Source organism: Lolium perenne, chromosome 3, assembly GCF_019359855.2.
Source record: "Lolium perenne isolate Kyuss_39 chromosome 3, Kyuss_2.0, whole genome shotgun sequence".
Taxonomy (NCBI): Eukaryota; Viridiplantae; Streptophyta; class Magnoliopsida; order Poales; family Poaceae; genus Lolium; species Lolium perenne.
Genome location: NC_067246.2, coordinates 280,735,483 through 280,755,284, shown reverse-complemented (window position 1 = coordinate 280,755,284; position 19,802 = coordinate 280,735,483). Strand labels below are relative to the sequence as shown.

The window sequence follows — 19,802 nt, the reverse complement described above, 5'->3', positions numbered from 1 at the left end:
CGGGGGCTACTCTTATCGAGAGCATTGTTCACCCTCTCGATAAGATACAAGAAAGAGGAAAAATTGTGGTGTCGATTAAAAACAAGATGAGCCTACACCTAAGTGCAAACACTTGGTTGTAGCCTCGGGGACAAGGGAATTCATCTCCGTCTCCGCGTGCCTCGGTTATCTCTATACCCGAGTTTACTTTCCTTGTGATATCCATCGTTGTTGAAGTACTTATATCACTTATGATATATATCTTGTGCCTATCTTGCTTATCTAAGTTGTTGTTGTTGCACTTAGTTGAGTCTAGCATATTTAGGTTTTGTGCTTGTAAAATAAACGTTAGTTTAATTCCGCATTCTTACAAGACAAATCTGTAATAGTTTTTAAAACGCCTATTCAACCCCTCTAGGCGACATCTCGTCCTTTAAAATGCACGTCGGATATCCGACGAGAGAGCTCCCTCCTTGTCGCCGCCCTCCACCCATCACGCGTGCCGGCATGGTCAGACAGGGCAGCTGCATGCCTTCCGATGCGCCATAGCTGCCGTGGTCGAACGGTGCTGCCTCTCCGTGGCGTTCTCCGACGAGATCCCGGCGGCCGGACGGGTGGTCCGAGAGCCGGCGGCTAGACGGGTGGACTCTTGCGCGGCTCCATTTTTTCCCTCTTTTTCTCTGTTAGGATCTTCGTAGGATCTTGTTAGGATCTTTGTTGAATCTCCTGAATCCACTGGTTGTTAGGATCATGTACGGACAAATGGATCCTATTCATGTTTTTGATGGATGTTTTGAAGATTTTTCAAAGATATAGTTTTTTTGTGTTAGATATTCATGCCCAAATATTCTTATGAAGATCTGTGAAGAACTTCATAGAGATCTGTGGTTGGCATCAAGAGTTTTGTGGTTTCTTATGATATTTCATGGATTTTTTTCATATAGAAAAATGTTACTTATAATTGCAACAATGGATACACACTGCAATTTTGCAAAGAACATTAGAATGACAAAAGTGGAACCACATTGGATCTTGTGAAGAACTTCATAAGCAGCAAGGACTTCCTAATATGAATCTTATAAAACCCAGTGTCTTTTTCACAACAAACGAGTTACCAATCTTGATGCACTCGGATGGATAAGGGCCGGGCGCCATAACGCCCTAGCAAAATATGCGTCCAACAAATCGGGGGATCCCTAGCTATGGCTTACGGCGGTTGGACGACCCTCAGCATGGATGGTGGCTTCCCCGTGAATGCAACAATCAGCCAGGGTCCATTGATCCTGCAAGCATTTGCCACCGTAGACTAACCGAGAAGACTCCATTGACTTCCGCTTTGTCTGAATCTTTCTCCTCACGGTAGCAATTGTGTCATAGCTTGCCACGTCAAGGGTGATGGTCTCCCCTGCAAGGGTTTTGACAAAGATCTGCATCTGCTTCACGGATGGCGAACATGTTCTTTTCAAAGGTGGCAATGGTAGTGCTTCGTGATCCAACCTCTCCTTGAACGCGTCTGTCAGAGCAGTCTTCGAATTCACCACCGCTCGCAGTAGCGCAACAGCCTGCAAGAGATTGATCCATAAAATTATTCAAAGAAAAAACTTAAACAAACTGAAGTTAACGACTGATAGGACATGCATATAGTTACATATAGACTTGCCTCTTGTTTGGTGATAGCAATGTTCATCTCCTACTTTACCCCAGTCTCTCTTACACCAATGCTTCAGCACCGACACTGCAGAAGCCTGATGTATAAGCAGTTCGTCGTCAATTACATAGGTGTAATCATCGACAAACCTAGGATCACACAAACGGCATGATCTTTTATCCTTTGCACACGAGCAAGCTGGCATCTGGCATAGATGATACCATGCTGCAACCGATTTTCCCGAATCATTGCTGCGCGTCTTGAACGGTGCAAGGCTTGGATCAAGCAGCGTGTTTTTGTGGCCGAAGCAGGCCCCCTTCAAGAATCCAGCTGCGTCGAGACTTGCGGCACTACTGTAAAGATTGTTGAAGCTACCGCACACATGAGAGGTGCCGGCCAGGTTCTTGACTACGCACCCCATCGGGTAGGTGAGGAAGCTGAGGAGCAGGTCCACGAAGTCGTGCTTGCACTCCGCATACATGACCTTTCTGTCCTGCCTATCGTAGAAAAGCTTGATGCTGATTGGAGGACAAGCGACGTTGGTTTCTTGTCCCTGGGGCCTGTGAATTGTGAGCAGCGATCTATTAATAAGCAAAGCTGGACGAACAGCTCCAGAGTCAGTCCCTTTTGTGAGAAGCACATCGGTGAATATGGTGGTGGATGAGACACATGTCTTGAGCATGGAAGCCACCTGAAATTTATGCGAATCGTTCAGCTGGCGGATACAAATAGGGTACCGAGTTTTGGGAGTCGAAGCAACTTTTATTCACCTCCGCCCATCCTATGTTAACGTCCACCTCGTAAGCGCCCTTTATCCCTTCTGCACCGAACCCTGAAAGAATCGACAACACGTTGCTCGTTGAAGCCTGTTTGATCACCCAGCCATCGCTAATCACAAATCGTTCTTTCCACTTGGAGAACACCTCCGTGCGTGCTGCTTGGTTGAACACATGCACCAACCTTGCCATGACCTCACAGCACCTGGAACCACACTGGCTCTGTCCCTGATGTTCCCCTAGAAACGGAGAACACCGTGAGCAGACTGAACGAGTGCACCTGCGCGTACAAAAAAAAATCATTATCGGCAAGAGATTAAGAGAAAATCTTGTAATATGAATAAATTCCTTGAGATACGGACCCAAATTCTTCTGTATGCGTAGGCCTGAGAAGCATGCCATGGCAGACCTCACCGTTCAACAGTTCATTGTCTCCCAGGTGTTGGACACTGGCGCAGAGGTTTGAGAGACAATCCGGCGAGGACGCGCCCGCGACGAGCTGAATGCTGGATAGGGGAAGCGTCAGGAAGGTGAGAAGAACGTCGACAAAGTCGGAGCCGGCGTCGGCGAACAGGACTTGCTTCTGTAACCTGTCCACGACGAGCTTGATCTTGATGGCGGCCATATCCGAGGTAGAGTAGGTGCCGATTTTTTTATACGCCTTAAGCCTTGGGTCGGAGGGCAAGAGATAAACAGAGGAATACTGGACGGTTTGTGAATGTGGCTCCACGAGAGAAATAAAATTGAGGAATTAGCATGTCGCGGGACTCGAGGGGTTGTAGGGTTCCAATAGTTTCAGTTTTCAGTGTCCCAACAGTTTTTTTACTTCACGCAGTTGGGCCTTGGCCTCTTCGGGTTCCACGACCACCATTACTTCTCCAAATTTCCAAGGCGTCACTTGACATTCCTCGTGCGTGTTTGCTACTGATACTTAAGCACGTTACTCTTGAACTTCTGAACCAATACGGATAGACTGCACGTCTGTACTTATGGCCGCGATCAAGATCAAGCTCGCCGTCGACAGGACGGCGAACCGCGTGCTGTTCGCCGACGCCGTATCCGACTTCGTCGACGTGCTGCTCACCTTCCTCACGCTGCCGCTGTCCGCCCTCCAGCTCTGCGCAGGAGGCGCGTCATTGCCGGGCTGCCTCTCCAACCTCCGCGACAGCGTCGACCGTCTCAGGGCCAGCAAGCTGTTGCAGGTTGACGCCTGCCACGGCATGCTGCTGACACCTTCGCACGCTCATGAGTTCTGGTATGCACATATACCTTATTTTTAATCTCTCTTTGTACCAAAAGAACTAGTATTAGTATCAGTTCTTCTTGTTCTATTGCCAGGCGCTGCGGGTCAACTCACAGCACCCACGGCGGGGCCGATCATTGCAAGACACCCGACAGTTCGGAATACTTTCCACTTTTCGACGGCTGCAATTGTGGCCTAGTCATGGCTAGACTTTTGCATGTCTATGAGAAATTAGAGAGAAAGAGATGTTTTTTTGTTACGCGGGTAATGGAAGATACGTTTGTAGGTGGAAAACAACGGTTTGTGGTCAGTGATGACATGACCATCAAGCCGGCATCAACCAGCAGCATGCAGTCGCTGCCGCAGGCCTTTCATTCTGATGGGATCTCCCATAGATTTCAGGAGGTCGAGCAGTTGGTGGACTGGGAGCAGGTAACATTAGCATATACCAAGTCAAAAAAAAAAAACAGTAGCATATACGGACAGCGTTAGTACACTGCAATATATTTCACTGCTGATACGGATGACTCTCTTATGATTTATAGGTTTTATCCATGTTGAAGGATTCTCTTTCATCAGTTACCGTATTGACCGATGCATTTCTATCCAAGGAAACGAAGAATCATAATGCTGCTCGTGCCAAAGTGAAACCAATGGTCAATCACAACACTCTACCGCCAGATCAAGATTTTGCTACTACTTCACCCGAAATCAAGATCAAGATTTTCTTCAACACTCGTGAAAAGAAGGTCAAATATGCTGAATGCGACCAAGAGTTCGTGGACCTCCTCCTAGGTTTCATGACTTACCCTATCAGCTGTGTAATCAAGATCACAGGAGCTGGCACTTGCCATCTTGGCAGGTCCTTCAGAAATCTCTACAGCAGCGTTATCGATCTCTACGAAGCTGGGATCTTAAAAGATGATATCACCACGAAGTTGCTGGATTCAGGCATTATGCCGTTTGATCTTGTTAGCAACATGGCATCCTGTCAGCCACTGAACTGCCCATTTCCGAAGCGTGATCTGCAAGATTGTTGCTGGCATCCGGAGCTCGTTGAAGGAGGGAAGTATGTTGTAGAGGATGATCTACGTATACATCAGGCCTCTGCAATGTCTGTGATGAAACATTGGTGCGGGACAGACAAGGCAAGCGTACTGGATATGGATATTACTGTCAGGAGACAAGAGGTATGCTTGTAAAATTGGTGCAGAATTACTGTTATTACAAATTCAGTATTTTAATTTCCGTGAACATTTCTGTACGTTGTCTTGCAGGCTGTTGCGCTGCTGCGGGCCTTGCTTACTTCGAAGACGGCACTGACCGATGCGTTCACCAGCAGGCTGGAGAAGGGCTTCCTTGTTTGACTTTCAGATTCAGGACTAATCATGTGCTGGTAATCTTGAGTGGTGCCAAGTATGAATAAACTTATTTTAGCAAGCCAGGGCGGTACAGTACCGTTAGAAACCTCTGCATATTGCTGCCGTCGCTGGCTCTAGTAGCTCCACCACTTTCCATAATGCAGATAGAATCTGTTAATCCATCGTATGTGCTACATAAGGATTAAGGTTTGGTGGACTGATGTTTTGGCTCTTATATGCGTATGCCCTTTTTATTTTGAAACAAATCTTTCGTAACTTTTGAAAATGTTAAAATTTAAAAATGAATACATGTGTATATCTTAAAAATTAACTTGTCTTTTGGACTACGTAAAAAATAAAATATAGTGCTAACAAAATCTTTTTATGATACATTCTTTCTTACATCACTAAAAAACATATCGTTTTTTTCTTGAAACTTTACGAATGGATATGGATTGTCGAGATGATTTTGTTGAAATATTTTAACAATTAGAAATATATATTTTGGTATGCGTCCGGTAGCCGATTTGAATTTTCTGTTCAAAATCAAATAAAATATATCGTTGCTCAATAAAAAGTCTAAAATCAAAACACTAAAAATAGAAAAATACTAATCGGTCGCGTAAGATTTGGCTCATGTCGAAAGCCCCTGGATACTCTGCTATGAGTGGAAGACTTGAAATCCCCTGGATACTTTGCTATGAGTGGAAGACTTGAAATCCTTCCGGTCTCTAGAAGAACCACATCAAGCATTTCCGAAATCCGGAACATCCTGATCGTGACTCCATCAAAATACGACAGTCATAATAAGATGCGGATAATATAAACAAAAAAATTACAACAGTAATTCAGCATGTGTTCATATATTCCATTTTTTGAACGAAATAATCTGTTGACACCCTGAAGCATAAGAGTATCTTTAGCAGAGCTCGTAAAAGAACTAAAACCGAAAAGTAACCACTAGTTTATGGGTTTGGGCCAAAATACGGCGCCGATCAGTCACCGCAAACGAGGCAAAACCGAAAAAAATTTCAGGCCGAGACCGAAAACCCAATTTGGCATGTATTCGAAGGGGAGGAACGAGTGAACCGAACGTTGGATCCATATCTAGGGTGTGGCTTAACCGCTCACTCTCTTCCTCCTCCCCCACGCTGCCAATACACTCACTAGTGGAAAACGGGGCTATAGGCCCGGTTTATTTGGGCCTTTAGTCCCGGTTTCCAAACCGGGACCAATTAAGCGGGACTAAAGGTCCCTCCCTTTAGTCCCGTTTGTAAAACAAACCGGGACTAAAGGTCTCGCCACGTGGGCTGCTGGCGCGTGTCGAGGAAAAACCCTTTAGTCCCGGTTTGTAACACGAACCGGGACTAAAGGTTATTTCGTTATTTTTTTTTATCTATTTGGTTCCCAATTATTTTTCGCTCCTCTTTTTTTTCCTATTTTTTCAGAATTTCTAGTATTTCAGTTATTTAACTAGTTTAGTTTCTAACTCCACTTAATCTCTAACTACCCTTAATCTCTAGTCAAATTACTTACTCGTGGTCTAACTTCCCGCTCGGTCACCCATCCTCCCACTACTCCAGCACTAGCACGCTTAACTTCCAAGTTCCTTTCCCATCCCGCTTCCAAGTGCTTCGCGCGCATGTTGTGATAATAGTATCATATCAATCCTATTAACATGTTGGTCGATGTCACACTTATTTATTATTCGAATTCCAAATAATTATTTTAATAAATAAAACTAATAACGTAATAACATGTTGTGGTAATGGTATTATAATTATAATTTTTTAAATTTGTATTATAATTGTTTTTTTAATTTATTATTTTTTAATATTTTTTTGCCAAACTTGAAAATTTGAAATTCTAAAAAATTGTCTAACTTTATGGTTAAGTAATAGTAATCTTTATGCATGATGTAATTATTATTTTTAAAAAAAACTAAAAATAAAATTTCGAATTTCTGGCAAAAACTAAAATCTTTCTGCTTTCATATTTTCATTTGGTATTTTGAGAATCTAAAAATTGGCTAACCGGGTAAATCCAGGTGAATTCGGATGTAACTTTTTCCCAGGATTTTTTTGATATATTATACGTTTTTTTCCGACGTCGTATGCAAAAGTTATTGCGGTTTTACCATTTTTCAAAACTTTTTTGCAAAAAAAGTGAAAATTCAAATTTGTTAATTTTCCCTAATACTAGGTTGCATAACATACAAGAATCTAAAAACATTTTATTTTTTGAATTTTCTATCATTTTCTTTTCTATTTTACAGTGCTAAAAAAGGCGATCCACGGGGGGTGGGGGGGGGGGTGGAGGTGCATGGGGAGGCAAAAAACCCTTTAGTCCCGGTTCATAATACGAACCAGGACTAAAGGGACCTTTAGTCCCGGTTGGTAATACGAACCGGGACTAAAGACTTTTGCCCCATAGACCACCCTTTAGTCCCGGATTGTATTACCAACCGAGACTAAAGGGTCCAAACGAACCGGGACTAAAGGGTTTTCATGATGAACCGGGACCAATACCCCCCATTGGTCCCGATTTAGTTCAAAACGGGGACTAAAGGTTGGGACGAAAAGCCTCTTTTCCACTAGTGACTCCGCCGCTGCCACTGTCGCACTGTCCGATTTGGCCGAGCCCGGCATCCTGGAGCTAGTATGGGTCGCCCTGCATCCTGCGTGCGGTTCCTTGCCCAACTCCGGGTGCCGTTGCCGCACTGGCCAAATCGAGGATGAGCTCCGGCGACAACTTCATCGACGTCGATCCGTCCGATTCGTCGAGCTTTTGTGAAGTCTGTGAAGGATCCCAAGATAAAATAGAAGCTGAATTTATCAAAGCTCAAGAAGCAGCTCGCAAGGACATTGAGAGAGCGTTACAAGCAAGGTTTGCCATTGTTCGGGGTCCAGCTCGGTTTTGGGACAAAAAAATCTTGTAAAAATCATGACATGTTATGTGATTCTTCACAACATAATCATCGAGGATAAAAGAGGGTTACATCTGCCCTGCTTCTATGACAACAGTGGCACCCGATGCAACCCCAACAGAATACCGGTCGCATTAAAGTTTTCCTTGAAACACATCGGCATATTGGGAATGTCAATACTCATGCCCAACTCGTTCATGATCTCAAAATGCACCAATTGCAGTTGCAGCGATATGACCGTCGCCTTTGATCCTACCATTGCATTTATTCATGTGTGAGATGTATCATTGTTGAGACATTTGTTCATTTGTTTGATTGTTCGAAAACTGTTGTAATTTGGTTGAGACATTTCTTCAGTTGTTTTATTTTTTAAAAACTATTGTAATTTGATTACGATATTTATTTATATGTTGTAATAATTTGGATGATTATTTAATTAATTTTTAAATTTTATAAAAAATCCTACTTTAACAGGTTTGGATGTCGATGGCGCGGAATAGAGCCTGTAAACCAAAACTGTGCCAACGATTTTTCAATCCGTAAGTAAACTAAACTCGGGGTTTTTTCGGTGAACTAAACTCTGTGTTTTTAGTTCGCGTGTTTACGAGCTATTTTAGAGATGCTCTAAGCTCCTCACCTTGAGATCGCTTAATTAGAAGCTAGCAAAACGGAAGAGCTGTTCACCAATCAAACACAGCGTTCGTATCGTATATATCGATATACAAGTACAGTAAGTTGTAGTACTACAGTGTACACCAGTCCTGGTCTACACCGTACACATGTACTCCTAGTGCTGCGATCGATCGGATCTGCTAGTAGTGTGTAGTGGACTACTAGTGGACCTCCTCTTCCTTTATTTTGCAATGCATCTTAAACATGTTTTGAAATGTCAAAAAATTTGCACATACATCTTCACGTCTACACACTCACAAAGTCGATTCATAAAAAACAACTTGTCATGTTGCTGGTGCAAAAAAAGCAAATTTGATACTAAAAACAAGGCTTTTCACAAGATGTTTCTTCACTTCTCTAGATAGACCACAAAAAATATCAGTTTTCACGAAACTTGCTAACACACATATATTATGGAGATCTACATGTAATTTTTTTGTCAAACAATTTCAATAATATGGAGAAAAAAAATCAGTAGAGGGAGCATATGCTCCTCCGAGCCAAATTGAGTTTCTGCAAGACTCTCGGCATATCCAACCACTAGCCCTATTACAAACGAGGTAGTAGCTTTTTAGGAGAATTCTTCAAATCCTCAAGTTGCTCGTTCAGAAAGTGGCACAAATATATCACTACATTAGTTGGATCACCAGGTCTAATCTCTTAAAAACAAGATTAATTCCTTGTTTTTCAAATAATCTAGAAAAGAGCAGAAGTACCAATTATTAAAAACTTCTATCTCTACATGTGGATGCCACAAACCAACCTTAATGCAGATCATCGAAAGAACTAGGTCTAGAATGTATGCCCATCCAAACATAGGCTACATTTCACACATACTTAGACAAAGGAAACGTAAATAAGAAGTGTTGCAAAGATTATGTCCCTTTTCATCCTCTCCTTTTACAAATATTCCTAGTTTGCACTCTATTCTTAATTACCAGCCAACAAAAACTTTGATTCTCAAGGGAATCTTCAAAGACCCAAGAAATTTGTAGGGAAATTCACTCTGCTAGCAATCAGGTACATATAAAGAGATTTTACAGTAAATATTTCAGATTTAGTCAGCAGCCACTTAACTCTATGTGGAGTATTTTTTAACCTAATATAGGAACATAGCTCCTTGAGCTGTTCCCACATAGTCAACGTCTCCTCACGTCTAAAACTCAAGCAGGACCAACCTTTTGTAAAAATAGTATGTACCGTAACATGCTGACTAAAAGTTAGGTTATAAAGCTAGAAAAATCTTAAATAAAGAGGTTTATGAAAAATCCCGTTATCCTCCCAAAACCTCGTCTTCTGTCCATCATTTGAAATCATCTCACAACATTTATAAATATATTTTTTATGGGAATAATACCAGCCTAAAAATGTGAGTGAGAAAGAAATGGCCTACATTGAGTCAAAGTCTTTTATTCAAGTACTTTGCTCTTATCATCTCCTGCCACAACCCATCTTTATTTTCAATCTTCCAAAATTATAACTGTATTTTTACGGTTATAATTCTAAGTGTGTACATCTTCTATTAGAATATTTCAGTCTACGCAAAAAAAAAACTCACATGACAATTATTAGCGCATATAAAATGGTAGCAAAATTGGGAAGAGAGAAAAGGGGAAGACACTAGATAACTAGTCTATGTTGTTATATATACTATTACCACCAATTTTGAACATTACTTTAATGAGACTTTTTTTAGGTTCAATGTGAATAAGATTTCACTACAAGAAATCTGCCATAATATGACTTTTTTTATGACTGGAAATCAAAATGTCATAGATTTATGACGTTCCTAGCTTTGACCGTCCTTGGCCACTCGGGGGGGGGGGGGGGGGGCAAAACCCTAGAAAATCGTGACGTTATTGGACAAAAACGTCATTGGCAATTTAGGTCAAAACGTCATTAGCAGGCCAAAAAAAATCTAGCCAATCAGAAGGCAGGAAACAACCTACCAAGGATCAGCCCCAGACTTGGATCTCAACCGTCCAATGCATCCAACGCACCAAACATGAACCGAAATTGATGCGCTGGATTTTCCCATTGGCGCCTAAATATTTTGGGCACGCGCGCGACGACCAGTTCAAACCACGAGCGACTGACCAAACCACTCCAACAAAACCGACCCAGACCGCCCAATCCCTTCCGCCATTTCCCCCATTTCCCTTCCGCCGCCCCTCCTCTCCGGCCTAGATCCCGGCCAACTCCGGCGAATCTGCAAATCCAAAGCCGCGCCACCCAAGAAACCACCGCCTCTCCCACCACCGGCCGGCCACCATGGACCCCTTCTTCGTCGACGACGACGGCGCCGACGAGCTCCCGCGCACGGCCTCCCACCCCTTCGACGACGATGACATCACCACCGAGCCCGCCGCCGACGGCGCGGGGTACGCCTAGGGTTCGCACGGGTCGCCGCCGCGCGTGCGGAGGTCGACCAGGTCCACGCCGACGTGCGGGTGCTAGCCGGCTCGCGCACCGAGCTCATGGACAGGCTCCACGTCCTCCGCGAGCAGGTAGGGCACGCGCAGAGCGAGGCGGCCAAGGCAGAGAACGTCCGTATCCAGATCGAGACCATGCGCAGGGAGATCCAAAAGGGCAGGTATTATCCGTCGGTTTAATTTCTTCTTACAATCAAAGGGCAAGCGGAGCGAATGTGCTTAGAGCGTTAAGTCACATTAGCATAGTTAATACATTTTATTCAGGGTAGTCATGCTCATGCAAATCAGCTCTTGTTGTGTTGATTCTTGAACTGCTACTATTGATTGGTTTGCTCAAGCAAGCCACTCTGTGCAAGGAAGCTTTTAGGTTTATAGCGTGTTAAGCATTAGGGTTATACCTGATCAGTGGTGCCTTGTTTTGACCTGAAGATTGATTATGTTCTCACAATTGAACCTTCCATACAATTTTTATATGAGTAGAAGTATGAACACTTGTGTCATTTTTGGAAGTAAGACAGATTTCCTCAGGGGAATTGGTATAGCCTATAGATTGTGTCTTTTGTTCTGCTGGAGACTAGGTATCAGATTAGCACCTGTGGTATTTCCACGCAGTTTTGTTGGTTATTTGATTTTTTACTGGAGGGTTTATGCTCACCTGCTCCTTAATTTGATAGAGGCAGCCACTGTTAACAACTTAGGAGCATAAGAGCTCTTTAATTTAGTAGGTTTGCTCCTCTGCAAATTGTACACCCAATTGGAGCAAAGAAAACCTTTTGTTCTTTGCAGGCAAGCATAATGCATGCCTTCACTGTATTTTCTGTGTTGAATGGTTTAATGATTACCCCTACTGAAACGGTGAAACCCTAATTCTGTTGTCATCTACTGCTAATCAAGGCATCCTTGTTTCAAATCCTAATCAGGGCATCCTTGGAGATCCTCATCGAGGAGTCCAACGTGCAGCCGGTCAACAGCCCCGTGACGGTGTGCGACGACATCCACGGCCAGTTCCACGACCTGATGAAGCTCTTCGCCACGGGAGGCCATGTCCCCGAGACCAACTACATATTTATGGTCTCTGGCTCCTCTGCTGGTGGTTTGGTGTCTTTGGGTTGGTTGGTTGTGGCCTCTCCCTGGTTTCCTGAACTGAGTTTCTCTTGGCTTCTTGCAGGGTGACTTTGTGGATCGTGGGTTCAACAGCCTTGAGGTCTTCACCATTCTTTTGCTCCTAAAAGCCAGGTATGCCATTGAATGTATTCTTGACCTAGCTGATGCAATGAAGTTTGAGCATGTTGGAGACTAAGTGCTGATGCAATGTCCGCTTTCTTTCAGGCTGGAACTTTTATAGACTGAAAATATTTTGTAGAATTCCTAGCTGAATATTAAAAAATGCACTTGGTCCTCTTTGTATGTTGAAGGCCATTCTAATTTGGGGAACATTTGTCTCTCGTGATCATGCTAATGTTGCGCTGGGTTGCCTACTGCAATTTGCTGTTTCTTGCTGTTTGACAGTTAATCATGCCCTGATTAGTAGATATTCGATTGAGTTAGGTGTTTACTGATTGAATTTTGGTGTCATTCCTTTCATCAGGTTAGATCAGCTACTGATAATTGGGACCTTCTGTTGCAGCGCAGGTTGTAATGGTGTGTCACCCTGGCTGCCTGGGTTCACGCCTTTGCCGGCAGCCGGCGCGTTGCGATGATGTCGCTGGGAGGAGGATGCTGCTTCCAATGCCATCCTGCTGCTTGGCTGTGGACGACCTCGAGCAGGTGCGGACAATTCCTTGTAATGTGAATCTGGAACTGAATGTCCCTGTAATGTGAATCTGGAACTGAATCTGGAACTGCTCGTTTTTTCCAGGATGTCTTTGGGGTGGCACTGGACACAATAACAAGTACTGAGCAGAGATCACTACAATGCAATGGGTCACTGTAGTACAAATATGAATCTGTTGTCAGTGTCTTTCTTGTATATATATCTGATTTGTGAAAATATTGTAATATATTCAGTCACTGCTCTTATATGGATGATTTTATCATGTGTTGATGTTTATATATTGTCTAATCTTGTTAATATAAACCTGACCAACCCAAGAATAAATGGATCGTAAAAGGCTAAGGCCCAAATAGAGAAAGGCTGGAAAAATGGTGAGGCCCAAAATAGAAAAAGGGTGCAAAACAGCTAAGGCCCAAAATAGAAATGGACCAAAACAAAGGCCAATGCTTACGGTAAAAGGCTGGAATTATTGGGCTCGGCCCATGTAGAATACAGAATTGGACTGGGCTGATTTCGAATTAAGACGTTTTGGTTTCGTCATAATTTTGCCACGTCGGATTGCCACGCTGGACTCGGGGGCAGGTGCCCATGACGTTTTGGGAACGTCATGCCGTCAGTGACATTTTAAAACGTCACAAAGCTCTACGATGTTTTCAAGTGGAACGTCTTAAGCAGTCACTGCTGACTCCCAGCTTTCGACGTTTTGAAAAGCGTCACCGTAACGTCACAAGTAGCCATTATTGACGTTTCAGTGACACCTCTATTTTGTCAACTTATGGCAGATTTCTTGTAGTGTTTATGTCTTATGTAGGTTTCTCATGGATGTTAATATGATTATGGTCATATACAAGATAACCTTGATCTATTTATTATTCAAATATGGAGAACATAAGAGTTTAGAATTTTCTTGATATTTGAAAGGCACATCATATACACCGTGGTTCATTGCCTCATTGAGATGACGTTGACTTTAGGATTGACGGTAACAACAATTGAAAGGGCTCTCTTGGCAACAAAGATCATCAAGACCAAGTTCGGAACAAGATGTACATGATGCTTCTTGATGACTTGGTGACATGCTACATCGAGCGGGGGATATTCAAAAAAGTTGCTCAATAGAATCATGGTTTTCTTTTAAAAAAGAGCTTTGGTCTAGGAGTTCTAAACGTCATTAAAGATTCATTGTTGATATGGTTTTAGATTCTACTTATATTTCAATATATTTATATTTTCATTGTACTAAGTGATTATGTTTGAATTATATGTAGCATTAATGTCTTAGAACTACTTTGGACTTTGCATATATTTTAGAGTTTGCCCCACCTCCAAAAAAAATTAGAGGTGGGGCAAACTCTAAAATATGTGCCCACTAAGAGCCACTAATTGGGCAAGTGTAACCATGTATCTTGGGCCGGACGGCACTGCGGCACTGGTCTTCTGGGTTTTGGCTTAGGTGACTTGTTATTGGTACCGAAGAACATACCCCTATTTCCTGCATGACGGGCGGGTGAGCAATGTTCCGCCCAAAGCAGCCTCAACATGGGATTTTGTCAATCACATCCACAGAATTCTGTCATCTTAATGTGTTTACATTCTTTTGTGCGTAACAATCTTACACGATGCACACAATATCGCTCGCACGTCCACATCCACATGTCAATCACGCATTAATTCACACTCACACGCTGGACTTCACCATGTCGCTGTACCCCGTCTGCAGGTCGTGGAACCTCGACCACAGCATGATCCCGCCGTACTTGCTGGACTTCTTCACCACCGGAAGCACCGTTGAGATGAGGTCGCTCGTTTGGATGAACCCGCTGCCGGCTGCCGCGGGCGCCGCCGGGAGCCCCAGGAACACCTGTTTCGCCGGTATCCCCGTCCACCTGTCCCACGCGCTCGCCAGGTTGCCCACGCCGGCGGTGGCGTTGAACTGGCACGGCGGGTTGTTGTAGAACTGCACCCACACGTAGTCGAACAGTCCGGTGTTGAGCGCCGGACCGAGCGACGCGTCCGGGAACGGGCACTGCGGCGCCGCCGAAAGGTACAACGGCTTGTACCCCGACAGCTTCTTGAGCTCCCGCGCCAGGTCGTCCCAGTGCGCGCTGTTGCCGCTCTCGATGTCGAAGTCGACGCCGTCGAGGACGGCGTCGCCGAGGGGCCTGGAAGCCGACGCGCCGCCGAGGTAGTTGTCCCAGATGTACTTCGCGACGTTCTTGGCGTCCGCCGCGGATGAGAGGCCGTACCTAACGACGCCGCCGCCGATGGAGAGCAGGACCTTGACGCCGCGGCTCTGGCAGGACTTGATTTGGGCGCCCACGAAGGTGCACCCGTTGGACGCCGGGTCGCAGTGGCCCGCCAGGTTCAGCACGGGCGTCTGGCCGTTGCCGAAGGTGAAGAGGAACGCCACGTTCACGAACTTGAAGTTGCCCGTCGCGCACGTCTGCGCAGCGAGTCCTCGTTCCCGTTCTGGCCCCAGTAGATCGCGATGCTGCCGGCGCGCGCTCCGGCGGCCAGTCCGGCTACGGTAAGCAGCAGCATTGCCAGAGACAATTTGCTCGCCATCTCGATTTCCTGCCGGTGGTAGCTGAATAGTATGGAGTACTACTATGCGAACGAAGGAAGGTTCTTGGTGTATATATAGCTGATGAATCATCCAGCGATCGAGGCGCCAGAGCAGCAGCGACGCAGCTTCGTTCAACGGCTCATCGTTCGTTAGGCCGGTCTGCTCTGCTCCCCGCCGTCACAAGTTGACCGGGCACGTCTGGATGAAGATATGAGAATGAGTGGTGTTAGCATCTGCGACTGCGACTTAATTGTCCTCGCAATCAGGGCGTTGGCGGAGTGCAAGCTGGGCACAGTCGGCAGCGGTTGACCTGAACTCGTCCTTGTTTTTCAGACTAGCTTCCGTTGATCGCGCGCCCATCTGCCCAGATGCCAAGGGAAGACTCCTTCCTCACCAGTTTCTCCTCCAAATTTGCTTCGATTTGCTGAAACCTTCGGGTGCGTGAGAGCGCGATGCTTGGGCGGTAATGCCGCCGCATGTGCAAGTGTGGCTGGCCTAATTTGTTATTCCGAGAGGCGGCTCTCGGCAACTAAACTTGTTTTTGAACAAACGCAGACTAGCAACCGTTTGCTGATATGCACAGACTGCAGAGGTCCCATATCACGGATGATACCGTGGAAATAAAAAGGAAATTAATCTTCTAGTCTCTGTCGGTTGTGAAATGTCACGCATAAGTCACAAGACATTTAAAGTTCCAACGATTAGGTTGTGGCCCTGAATTGTACTCATGGAATGGGTAGTTGGAAAATTCAATCAATCCCATTTTTCATACACCCTATACATTTTGCCTTCGTTGTTGTAGGATCTGCTTATATTATCACATCCTTTTTCATATTAGCACTACTGCACTAGAGCTTATCTCCCGTGACCTTTCGCTGTCGGTTCAACGATTCAGGCACAACAAGTATCTAGAAAATAAAAATCTATTCGACGAACAAACAAAGCCATGTGACTCGGACATCTTCGAGCTGTTCGCAGGGTAGGCCAAAATCCTCCAAACTTTACGGCCGAATCCGACGATTAACAACTTTAAGAGATGTCCCTGGAGAACTGATTGACCTTTTTTTTTTGTAATGCCACTGCGGTGAGGAATGGATAATCACTTAATCAGCCGACTAAATTGGATTACCCTGTGTGCTCATCCCGATTCCCAACTTGACAAAAACTATATATTGGATGATGTCCACTTGTCCAGTGCTGCACTGCACTAGCAACTGTTAAATTATAGGACAATGTTGATAACATAAAGGACATAATTGGCACTTTCATACATTATATATAGTGAAAATTATGTAGTTTGAATACGAACGACCGCACTGAAATTATTTAGCGAAAAGTGAACGCCACTGGAATATGTTATTTGGAGATGTGATCAATGCTTCATACTTCATAAGGTGGAGTGTTACTCACACGAAAAAAATGTTTGTAGCATCAGTACCTACAGAAATTTAAAATTTGAGGTTTCAACAACATCGATTCACAACCGAATTTTGAAAAACAAGATGGTAATTGTAAACGTGTGCAATTTTTTTATACAAATAACTGGTTTTGTTGTTAAATAAGTGGATTTTCCTAATCCACCATGCTGATAACCATGGCTCTAGCATTGACCTCCAGATTTAATGTTTTAAAACTCGTAGAACCAATACTACATTTTATGTTGCACTTCAATTCTTTTAGTGCTTATGATAAAAAAGATAAAGTTGGCTACTTTTTTTTATCAATAAACTGAGACAATAGAACAATTTGTTCCACTCGATAAACAATTATTACAACACTCTGAACTTCCTTTTCTCTATGATTTTTTTGTAAAGTTGGCAGGGAAATAGTATTTCCTCAGTTTTACTAAGATGTACCATTATATAAATACAAATCTGTAATGGATTGCAAATACAAGACAGACAACAAACAATAGAGTCTTCAATATTTTAACAGGTAGACAGAAATCTTCATAAGTCATATTCTCTCGCTTCAACATTCACATCTTTTTCTCTCAAGAAAAATCACATATTTATTTTGAAACAAGGCAAATGATTTGCCATTTTCATCAATAGAGAAGAAGTTCTAGAACAAGTTTAGCCTAGGAAAAGTCTTAGGCATTTACACCAAAACCTACACTTCCAGAATTACATTCACATCTTGCTTGTGTACCAAACATGCACGGCAAAGGCAATTTTTTTTTGCCAAGTGTTACACTCGGCGCAGGCTGGTCGATAAAGATTGCCTCGGCATAGACTCTTTACCGATTGTTTTTTGCGGGTGCTTGGCAAAGGCTTCGCCATGTAATTTTTGTCGAACACACGATGGACAAAAGAAGACGCATGTTTGGATACTGTTAAGGCGCAACGCCTTTGCTGAGTTCAGACAAATGGCAAAGACTGTGTGCCTTATTGTGCTGCCACGTAGCCTGTTGGATTTGCCAAGTGTTTTTAAACAACACTCGGCAAAGAGTGTATCTATATTAAAGAAAAGGGATGCCGAGGCTCCGCCGTCCTCTGACATGCCCAGGCCCGGCGGTGCTATTCCACCGTCATTTAACGTGGCAACATCAAGCGGGAAAAGCAGCGTCCTCTTGCCGCACCTGGTCACGCCGCGACATATCCCTACTCTCCACCGCCATGTAATTTTCCTCGTGGCAGCATAAGCGGCCGCGGGCAAGATCTGGTCGGCCGGCCTCATGGCGGTGGAACACAGCGGCCATCGTCGGAGCCAAGGAACGCGTCGGCCAGCTTCATAGTGGAGGGACGCGACGCCATAAAGTTACATAAGGATAAATTTTATTCATTGTACAACGTAAGTCCATGAAAATCACAAATAATTAACATTAAGCTAGTTTAATCTTGAAATAAATATCTAGGTTTTATTCGCAAAGTAATAACGGAGAAGGAACATTTTCTCACAAAATAGAGTGTCATCTTCTGACTAAAGGACCACGGCGCCATGGTGGATTGCAGATCCATGACTTGGAGGCATATGCGTAAAAACTGTCGCGTGATTTTTATTATGTTGAAATGCTGATACATCCATACAGGCATATGCGTGTCTACGAAACATAAGTTGACACCACTGCCATCTACACTGGACTCACACCTGACACCTCCAGTGATATAACTCGTGACAAGGACAAAGAATACACACACAGAAACAAAACCACGAGGCTGAGAAGACCACCAAACAAATACACACATGCAACACATCGTCGGGACGAAAATTGCAGAGAATCACACTTGGCTCTTGATGGCGTCGCTGTAACCCGTGCGGTCGTCGTAGAACTTGGACCACAGCATGACGCCACCGTACTTGGGAGAGCCCTTGATCAGCGGCAGAACACGCGAGGTGAGCTCGCGGGCGGGCACGAACCCCGTCCCTGCAGCATCTTTGGAAGCCGGTAGTCCAAGGAAGATCTTCCCCGCCGGCACCGACTCCCACTTCTTCCATGCGTTAAGGAATGCACTCCGACCAGCGCTAAACTGGCACTCCTCATTGTTGTAGAATTGCACCCACACGAAGTCGAACAGCCCCGTGTTGATCGCGCCGCCGTCCCACTCGTCGGGGAATGGGCACTGCGGCGCAGCGCTCAGCAGCACCGTCGTGCCACCGTTCTTGCCCAACTTCTTCAGGTCCGTTGCGAGATTGTTCCAGAACTTGGCGCTGCCGAGCTCGATGTCGAAGTCGATGCCGTCGAGTACGGCGTCGCCCAAAGGGCGAGAGGAAGACGTGCCGCCCAGGTAGTTGTTCCATAGGTACATGGCGACCTGACTGGCGTCGCCAGGGGACGAGAGGCCGTAGCTCCCGTCGCCGCCGCCGATGGAGAGCAGGACCTTGACGCCGCTGCGCTGGCACGACTGGATATCTTTGCTCTGGCTTCTGCAGCCACCTGACGAGGGGTCGCAGTGGCTGGCAAGGTTTAGCTCCGGCGTCTGGCCCTTGCCGAACTTGGGAAGGAAAGCAAGGATGACAAACTCGTAGTTTCCAGACGCGCACGTCTCGGCCAGTGACGCCTCGCCGTCGTTCTGGCCCCAGTAGACGGCTATGCTGCCGGCCTGGCACGTCGCGAGGAAAGCCACGACGAGGGAGCCAGCGAACAAGAAGGGGGTGAGAGATCGGCTTTTCATGGCTGGCCTGGGATAAATTACCGGAGCTTGCCTAGCTAGAACAGGAAAGAGTGTAGAGAGGCTACTGAGAGACAGTGAGCTGTGCTTTGTGTTTTGAGTTGTGATGGGCTATTGCACACATCTGGTGTTTTTATAGTGGCTTGATGAAGAGCGCCTCAGCTCGTGCCGTACGTCACTGATGCTTTTTTTTTAAAGTAGCTTTCGTGGCGTCGCACGTCCGCTCCTGCGTCTGAATTTACCGAGACCTAGTGGTTGCGGTCAAGTAAAGCACACTACTTAACCATCCGTGAATGCTTAGCCACGGGCAGAA

At 44.9% G+C, this 19,802-nt stretch overlaps 3 protein-coding genes and 1 pseudogene across 3 annotated transcripts; 1 reads left to right on the top strand and 3 right to left on the bottom strand.

The window, feature by feature from the left end:
* Positions 1–1,186: 1,186 nt before the first annotated feature.
* Positions 1,187–3,028, bottom strand: LOC139838190 (uncharacterized). The gene is made up of 6 exons (XM_071827565.1): positions 2,813–3,028; positions 2,609–2,683; positions 2,398–2,493; positions 1,674–2,318; positions 1,477–1,541; positions 1,187–1,262 (listed from the first exon to the last, which is right to left on the bottom strand). Exons 1-6 carry the CDS (start codon positions 3,026–3,028, stop codon positions 1,187–1,189), a joined length of 1,173 nt encoding a protein of 390 aa, XP_071683666.1.
* Positions 3,029–3,847: 819 nt separating this feature from the next.
* Positions 3,848–5,013, top strand: LOC139838189 (uncharacterized). Its single transcript, XM_071827564.1, has 3 exons — positions 3,848–4,078; positions 4,192–4,836; positions 4,924–5,013. Exons 1-3 carry the CDS (start codon positions 3,848–3,850, stop codon positions 5,011–5,013), a joined length of 966 nt encoding a protein of 321 aa, XP_071683665.1.
* A 9,343-nt stretch (positions 5,014–14,356) lies between these two features.
* LOC139838603 (acidic endochitinase-like) lies at positions 14,357–15,501 on the bottom strand (annotated as a pseudogene).
* A 2,850-nt stretch (positions 15,502–18,351) lies between these two features.
* On the bottom strand, positions 18,352–19,577 carry LOC139837673 (acidic endochitinase-like). The gene has a single exon (XM_071826992.1). The coding sequence runs from the start codon at positions 19,490–19,492 to the stop codon at positions 18,599–18,601; it is 894 nt and encodes a 297-aa protein (XP_071683093.1). The 5' UTR covers positions 19,493–19,577; the 3' UTR covers positions 18,352–18,598.
* Between the last annotated feature and the right edge of the window lie 225 nt (positions 19,578–19,802).

What these genes read in the sequence shown, in the direction of transcription:
- LOC139837673 (XM_071826992.1), bottom strand. Translation starts at nt 19,492, where the DNA reads ATGAAAAGCCGATCTCTCACCCCCTTCTTGTTCGCTGGCTCCCTCGTC.
- LOC139838189 (XM_071827564.1), top strand. Translation starts at nt 3,848, where the DNA reads ATGGCTAGACTTTTGCATGTCTATGAGAAATTAGAGAGAAAGAGATGT. An exon ending in AGTTGGTGGACTGGGAGCAG is followed by an intron (nt 4,079 to 4,191) that starts GTAACATTAGCA and finishes TATGATTTATAG; the next exon opens with GTTTTATCCATGTTGAAGGA. An exon ending in TTACTGTCAGGAGACAAGAG is followed by an intron (nt 4,837 to 4,923) that starts GTATGCTTGTAA and finishes GTTGTCTTGCAG; the next exon opens with GCTGTTGCGCTGCTGCGGGC.
- LOC139838190 (XM_071827565.1), bottom strand. Translation starts at nt 3,028, where the DNA reads ATGGCCGCCATCAAGATCAAGCTCGTCGTGGACAGGTTACAGAAGCAA. An exon ending in ATGAACTGTTGAACGGTGAG is followed by an intron (nt 2,684 to 2,812) that starts GTCTGCCATGGC and finishes TTGTACGCGCAG; the next exon opens with GTGCACTCGTTCAGTCTGCT. An exon ending in CAGAGCCAGTGTGGTTCCAG is followed by an intron (nt 2,494 to 2,608) that starts GTGCTGTGAGGT and finishes GTGATCAAACAG; the next exon opens with GCTTCAACGAGCAACGTGTT.